The 8,095-nt window shown below is 47.4% G+C and overlaps 1 protein-coding gene across 1 annotated transcript in view; it reads right to left on the bottom strand.

Annotated features, from left to right (window-relative positions):
- LOC144163191 (vitellogenin-6-like) overlaps positions 1-8,095 on the bottom strand; it is a 70,951-nt gene that overhangs the window by 18,934 nt on the left and 43,922 nt on the right. Inside the window, exons 18-19 of the mRNA XM_077694022.1 lie at positions 4,448-4,751; positions 1,959-2,168 (exon numbers count right to left, since the gene is read on the bottom strand). Coding sequence (XP_077550148.1) covers positions 1,959-2,168; positions 4,448-4,751 — 514 coding nt within the window. The remainder of the gene's footprint in view (positions 1-1,958; positions 2,169-4,447; positions 4,752-8,095) is intronic.

Genomic DNA, 8,095 nt, shown 5'->3' with positions numbered 1-8,095 from the left:
GGAAACTAGATTGGCGTTCATATGAGGCGTTTTTTTCGAAGCGAGCCAGATCCACCTAAGGCGAATTTGAGAAACAAGCGGACGTTTGTTACCGGACCTAAATGCAACGCCGCCAAAGATGTTAGATGATATATTTTATGTGTCAGCTACGTGATGTTTATGGCTACAAGTAATTAAAAATTATGCCGTGAATTGGAGCGGTATTAGGGTGATAAGTTTGGATTCGGCTCATATTGAATGAGCCTGAAGTTGAATGAGCCTCACTCAAGCTGCCGCGGCATTGTTATTAAAGCTTTATTTAAAGTGACTTTCAAGCATGGTGATATTGAGTTTTGGTGGAACAGCCATTAAACATATCCAATAGGTGTTCAATAGCAGTAAACTATACATAGAGAACAGGTGGGTCCTATTGGAACCATTAGTAGCTCTTTTCGAACTTTTCCCTGGGATAATTTTCTTGGGCACATCTGAAGACATTCACGAAGTAAACAAGCCCTTCTTTGCTTTGCCATGGATTTCCAAAACGCTTCACAACAAAAGGCTGCTCATATTTTCTTCTTCACCGTAATGAAGCGGTTCGTACTTTCAAAGGGGGGAGGCGGGGAGATTTTTTCCAGGGCTTGTAAGCGGTGTCTTTTAAGTAGTAGAATGGCAAATATGGGAAGAAAAAAATAAATATAACCGGAGGTATTTCGTAGGGACGGGTAAGACGACATGAAATCATTGTTTCATATCTCTCAGTTTCATTTCGTTCACTTCGTCGTTGAAATATAGGGGGGGGGGGGGGGGGGGCAGATCTTTCGCCGATTTCCTAATTGCCATCTTAATTCATAATAAGCCAGCTCCGAAAAGCAGAACAAAAAAAACTTCCGGAAATGCCCACGAGACAGTGTGAACAGCCAAGCCAAAACCAAACTCCCACTGGTGAAATGGATTTGGCTCATTTTGATCCGTGAAACTGCAGGATCTGGCTCATTTTCGATACGACCTAAGATCTGCGTACGCGTTTTCAGGGCGTAAGCTTAACTATCTTCTTGCCACTCCTTTTTTAGGGAATGTTGTCAAGTTTTTATTGTCACTGCAGTTTTATCCGACTTAGTTTCGGCTTGTGGATCTGGCTCATTTCAACAACAAAAAAAGCGCCTCATATTTCCTATGTACTGATGCTTTTTAACAGAGTCGCTACCTGTCACTGCCTATCAATAGGAAGCGAAGGAAGCACAGTAAAAGCGAGTTAATTCGAACTTCCGGTTAATTCGAACTCACACCGTGGTCCCGGCAAAGCATTGTATATTTATTTCAATGAGGGAAAACTTCCGATAATTTGAACGCGTCGGTATCCAGAACGGTTAATTCGAACTGGGATCCCCTTGTTTCCATCGCTCCTCGCAGAAGAAGTCGGCCCAGAATGATTACAATGTGTTGCAAATCCAAACCAAACCAAATTAACTGGAGATGCAAAACAACGAAAAAAACAAAACAAGAACAACAGCGTGGCGCGCGCGCTACGTTCCTGCAACAGCTTATTTCGCTTCTACAGAGGGCGCCGCGCCACCCACGCCAGTGCTCCGGCGCATGCCATTATTATTTACAAAACATTATTTACGCAATCACCTGCCACAAACGTGTATTAGCGCCTCATTCGCGATAACGAGTCCAGAGGTGGCTTCTTTGAGTTCTGCCCGCGCAGTGTTGCGCGATTTCTATTCATTCTAGCACCCACCCGCTAGTTCGAACTCCGATTAATTCGAACAATTTTATGGTCCCCTTCGAGCTCGAATTAACGAGCTTTTACTATATTTGGTAATCACCTTACAAGCCATGCACAGCGTGAAATAAATTTTAAGAAAAGCAAATTTCAGGTTGTATTCGCCCAAACTTGAAGCATTAACCAGGAATGGAAGCTAATTTTGCTACCACCCTACTTTCCCCGTGTTACCATCTGAATGGAAACTCACGGCCTTGGTGGCGTCCTCGGCGGCTGGAACGATGTACATCTTCACGTCTCGCGGGTGCCAGTGGGGGTTGAGCATGAGATAGTAGAAGCGCTCGCGCCAGGTCATCTCGTGGAACAGCTCGCGCAGGCTTTCCTGGAGGCCGGTGTCGATCAGGTGACCCTTGACGTTCAGGCTCATGCCGAGCAGGTCACCGAAGTAGCTGCGGTCGAACTGCGTGCGGAAGGAAGCCGCGTAGAAATGGAGAGCGACGCAGGAAGGATGCCTTCAAAGTACAAAAGATTAGTGCAGTGGAATCTCGTCAAACCGTACCCTAATAAGCCATAGTTACTTTCTGTAGGTGGTATTCATCGAAAAATATAGCTGTCAATTTCTTCGCTTGGCAACACTAGAAACGGCCACGGCGATGGCCTATTCTCGACGGAAATAGCGCGGCTTGTGCCACTGCGCACGCACACCGAATGAACAACAACAACAACAACAACAAAAAAACACCGGCGTGCGTCGTCTTCTACGTTTAAACCCGATTCTCAACGGTGGTGCAACATATATGTTATTTATCGCACTCACAGGGGACTCGAGGCATTACTTTGCATTAGGTGGAGTAGTTAATCGAACAGATTTAGGGGAAATCTGGTCGAATGGCTGCAGTTAGGTGGATGTCAAAATTTCCTTTATAGGTGGAGTAGAGTTTGGAACGTCCAACCCAAATGACGTGCTTCGCACGGACAAGTACCGCCACCCCACGGAGCCTCACGTAACCAGTGACGGCGCACTCACATGGTTGTCTGCATGCGGGCCTCGCCAGTGAATACAAGCTATATGTAGTGAAGTGGAACCCCCGACTCGGGTTCCCTTTAATCTAATGCATTCGAATTAACCGTAGTGCCGGTTAGTACGTATTTTCGTTGCGTCCCCGTCAGGTACGGTTTAACAAGGTTTCACCTTGGTTAAATCAGGGCCCGCTAGACGAGAAACGAACTTCGTATTAAGCGATGCTTCGTTAAAAGCGGTGATTACTTGCTTGCTCTGCACTACAGTTTGGACTCTACGAAGCTTCGAAAAAAGCGATATGCCGAATAAAGCGACTTCGTTATAACGAATGTTGACTGTACATTCTAAAGTAGCGATAGCCTTTACTGGGCAGACACGCTCGAATTTCATGCACGATTCCACCAATCAGGAACGGGGTTAAGATGCAAATAACCATTGTAGTCAACTGTGGTTTCACTGAAATGTTAACTTTTTATACCCGCTCTTACAGACTATGTTTCTAAAGTTCAAAAGACGTGAAAACGCTATGGCGCCGCATTGGGATGTCACGCATTGGGGATGTCACGCAATGTCCATTTGACATCCGATCCACCTTTAGCCTGTTCTATTTTACACTAATGTATTTTCTAGTTATGATACCTACTTTTTCTTGAAGGCCTATTTACAAACCAGATACGGGATTCCACCGTGGTGTAGGATGTCTCGCAGCTGACAACTGTACCGAATCGTGGGAGCAGGGTGGCGGCGAATGAATGCTACGAGCAGTTCGACATAAAATTCATGTTTCGCGCGCTGACGCTCCATTCTGAGACTACAATTGGTAGTTATATTCCTAGTGGTGACGTGCGTTGAAGTCGCACCGAGCAATATATAAAAACTCCCTCTGGATAAAGCGACATTTGCTATTATTAAACTGTTCAATAAAACAATAATATTTTTTCACGGAGCTAGTTCAGTTCTTAGGCGCACATGTTGGGGTCGATTTATTGCTCAATTGCATGTTTCCACGGCATGCCAGATGACTGCGCTGCCACGGAGCAACCCTGTCACGCTGCAACAGCAAACCTGCTCCGGCGCTAGCAAATTAGAAAGAGCAGCGATTCCTTCTAGTGCATTGTAGTTTAAGGAACTCTCGTCCCTAGACCACGCCCTCGTCTCTGCGAATATCTTTGTGCGTACTTGCACTTGCACATCCCTATCATCATTTGGAGGAAGCTGAGCGTCCTCGCTCAACCAACGTCACCGGAGTTACTGAAGCTTCTTCCCCTTCTTTCTCTCGTTTCCCACATTCGAGACAAAACAAAAACATTACTTCTGTCTGGTTTTGTAATTTGCTAATTTGAATGTGTGCGGTGTGCAGTTGCGTGTAAAATTTATGTGCTCCTTACCCGCTCTATCACTGGCGTTTGAACTAAAATTATGCCCATTGCGCTGGAGAGGGCGGAAACGCTTGGCAGACTCTTCTGGTAACCCGCACTGCCAATGTCGGCGTCACACCGCTCCCCTCAACATGTATAAAGCTCAATAAAGTGATCTATCCATCCATCCATCCATCCATCCATCCATCCATCCATCCATCCATCCATCCATCCATCCATCCATCCATCCATCCATCCATCCATCCATCCTTTCTTTCTTTCTTTCTTTCTTTCTTTCTTTCTTTCTTTCTTTCTTTCTTTCTTTCTTTCTTTCTTTCTTTCTTTCTTTCTTTGCCTTACGTGCTTCAGTTCTTCTGGCCTGTACAGGGGATGCGGAGGTCTAGTGATCGCAGGAATAGCCTTGGAGGTGTCCATGGCCACGTTGAAGGGAATCACGAAGGTGAAGGGCCGGGAGTGGTGGTTGACCGCGTTCCAGGGTAGCTGCATCGGCCGGTGCAGGCTCAGCTTTCCTTGCAGTGGCGCCACGGTCGCCTTGAGCTCGAGCGGCCACGAGATCACTGTCCGGTCGTCGGACGCCGTGCCGACGGACGCTTCGAAAAATGTCAGCGGCACGCCAACAGTCCTCGTAGTGCGTGTTTCAAACCTGTTGGGTGTTAGAAAAAAAACGGAAAAAAATAACAGTGGCTTAGCTCGGCCGGCTCGGCTATGCCAGGATATACGTAGCCTGAGCTAAGGTTCAGCTGGTTATTCTTAGCTTTCCTGGTTGTCTAGGATTACGTAATTATCATGCTTACTGCTGGTAAAACGATTTTCAATCCAATCCAATCCAATCCAATCCAATCCAATCCAATCTGATCGCGGCGCTGGCGGCTCCGGCACGCCAGCTGTGCGCCGTGAGACGTCACTGCTCCTCGCGCATGCGGAGAATGGCTCTCCAGGAGTCACGCGAAACTGCTCAACCTCGGCCAATGTAGCTCACGCTAAAAAAATGCGCCCATGCACTCTGAACAGACGGCGAACCAGCAGAGATGTATCGCAAGGCTGGCGTCTTACGTGAGACGCGTGGCCAACCAATTTTGAATTAACGTGCGGCCAGTTTTTGTCATCGCCGTGTTGACGCAGCTCCGCCCTCACCACCCGCCGCCCCTACTCGCCGTTGTTGCCGGAGCTGTGCTTCACGCAAAAGCTCGCTACGCGCGCGCTTTGCTGCGATGAACCCACCCAACTTCTTCTACAACCTACACTACACTACACTACACTACACTACACTACACTACACTACACTACACTACGCTGCAATTTCACTACAACCTGACGTTTTTTTTCGCATTGGCATTACGTTGCCCCGATGACCCTCCGGGCAGGGCAGGACACGGACACCCCAACTCCGGCACTCGCATATAAAGAAATTACGAACGAATACAAAGACGAGCGGCGTACCCTCCCCGAGCCACACCGCACCCTGACCAGGGAGCAACAGACAATACTCAGGCGCATCCAGGCGGGGTCACTAGCCCACCCCGTCCTGTTGCATACATTTTACCCTGAACGCGAGGGGGACCGCTGCCCATTCTGTAAAACAAACAGCGGCACGCTCGCACACATACTGGCGGAGTGCACTAAACTCAAGGCCCCTATACCCCCCCACCCTCCCTCCACCCCCCCCTACCCCACTCCACGAGCGATGGGAGACCTTGCGGTCCAGCCCCGCCCTGCCGACCCAGCTCGCGCTGACGGCCAGGGGCCAGGAGCTGCTGGCCCAATACGGTTCCCGCGACCTGGGAACCGCTCCGTCTGGCGTATGAAAACGCCTCGAGCTCAAATAAAGTTACTACTACTACTACACCGAGTGTTATGCGTACGCGGGACCGCTGTATTTTTCTTCCGATTAGCCGCATAAAGCCTCGATTTAAAACGTCCTGAGACCCCGCGGTCAATGTATTGTACATTCACATTTAGGCGTTTCATAAACAATACAAGCTGCAAACTAAACCGAAACCATGTTTCCAAACTAGAGTAGAGACCGGGGGTGCCTGCTGTTGGTGTTTTATGCAACCATAGTTCCGAGGTGGCGCTCATACTAACAAACAAAATTGGCGTTTTTCAGTGCGGAGGTTTTCAGCTGAAGCCACCAAGGAAAACCGTTCTTATGTATTTAGAAATGCTGTGACGCTCTTGAATTTCGTTTTACGAGCTCAGCAAAGACTAAGGTCTCATACGCCACCACTATTTCCGCCTTTACTTTTATGTTTTCTTCCTTATTTCACTCGTAAATTCGATGTGCAATTGCATGTAGGGACAATGTTGAGTCTTTGTCACTACATTTAGCAGAACTGATTATTTTGATTTGCCCTTTCACTCCCTTGAAATTAGAGGTCTTTTTGTGCAAATAAATAACAAAAATCTTTTAATACGCCGCCGATGCCTCTGCCATCGAAATTCTTGGGAGAATTACGGCAACAGGGACAAGAAGCACCGATCCCATGTTCTTTCTTTTGTGCGAGGCGTCCTTTCCCAGGAAAGATTTCAAATCTAAGACTTGAAATCTAAGATTTCAAGATCTAAGATTCCAAAATATAAGACTTAAGTCTCGATGGCTTGCAAAGCTAAAGTTCTTCAGGCCTGTCAATTTGAGCTTCCCAGAACGAACTGCTTCACTGGGCATTTACCGCTGAACAGAATAATTTGCTCGTCAACGAAGATGTATGGCGAGTACGGCAGGGTGAGGCAGGCGTTTCTAATGATGCCAGGAAGAGGACGGACTTTCCATAGCTGATTGGCTTCTTCATCTTTGTCAGAAATAGCGAGGCACACACACACAACCCACAAACAACACAAGCAATCAAAGCAACACACAACCTACACATAACACACACACAACACAACACAACGCACACACGCCCGCCCGCACGCATGCACACACACACACACACGCACACAGCGCACACACAACACACGCACAAACACAAAACAACGCGCACACAACACAACACAACGAGCGCACGCACGTACACACACACACACACACACACACACACACACACACACACACACACACGCACACGCACGCACTCATACGAGCACGCGCACGCACACGCACACGCACGCACGCACACATGGACACGCACGCACGCACGCACGCACGCACGTGTTGCTCGTGTTATCGTAGGCCACTAATGAAACCACGTCTGTGACTACAGTCGAAATTCGTTATAGCGAACACTGATATAGCGAATTATCGAATATAGCGAACTAAATACGAAGTTTGTTGGGTCACGCTTCATTTCAATGACACCTATTCTTTTTTGAACGAAACCGAAACCTCGAGATCCTCGCGATATTGGCTATAAAGAAGAAATATTTGGTTTCCGCGAGGCTCAGAACTCGACAGCTAGCATAATAAAGGGAAATTTAAAAAAAAAAGCAAGCCAAAACAACCATTTTTTGGTAGCTTTAAAAACTGCAGAAGTAGAAAAGGCCCTGTATTGCCTGGATACTGCGAAAAACTTTATTCCGCTCAGACTGTGAAAAGCCACCAGGTGACAGCCACATCCTCCTTCAAGTAAATAAGAACGCAGATCTGTTTTGGCGAACGAACTTTGTTCTGCTGTAATTTCACGTTCTCATTTTCAGGTCTGTTTAGTTTAAAATGCCACAAGGGTACAGATAAGAATTACCTCGTTCGCAGCCTAGAACAACGCGTTTTTCATCCAGGATTGTTGCGCCAGCCAGATTTTGCCCCGATACTACTTCGTTATAACGAGGTTCGCCTGTATTTTCGCGAAGTTCATCATTCTGTACGCATGCCTTTTGATCTACTAGGTGTTGACACGCACCGTGCCGATGACCTCTGCCGCCACGTCTCTCTCAACCTGCGTAGTCGCTATGACGACTACCAATGTAACGTACCATTTAGAATGATGTATTACCGAGGTAATGTCTACAAAGTGTAAAAATGTTTATCCGGCATAGTCACGTTCACTGGAG

This window comes from Haemaphysalis longicornis, unplaced genomic scaffold (assembly GCF_048455015.1).
Source record: "Haemaphysalis longicornis isolate Haplotype H1 unplaced genomic scaffold, Haemaphysalis longicornis Haplotype H1 scaffold_12, whole genome shotgun sequence".
NCBI lineage: Eukaryota > Metazoa > Arthropoda > Arachnida > Ixodida > Ixodidae > Haemaphysalis > Haemaphysalis longicornis.
The sequence above is the reverse complement of the archived record's forward strand: the minus strand, read 5'-3'. Positions and strand labels throughout refer to the sequence as shown.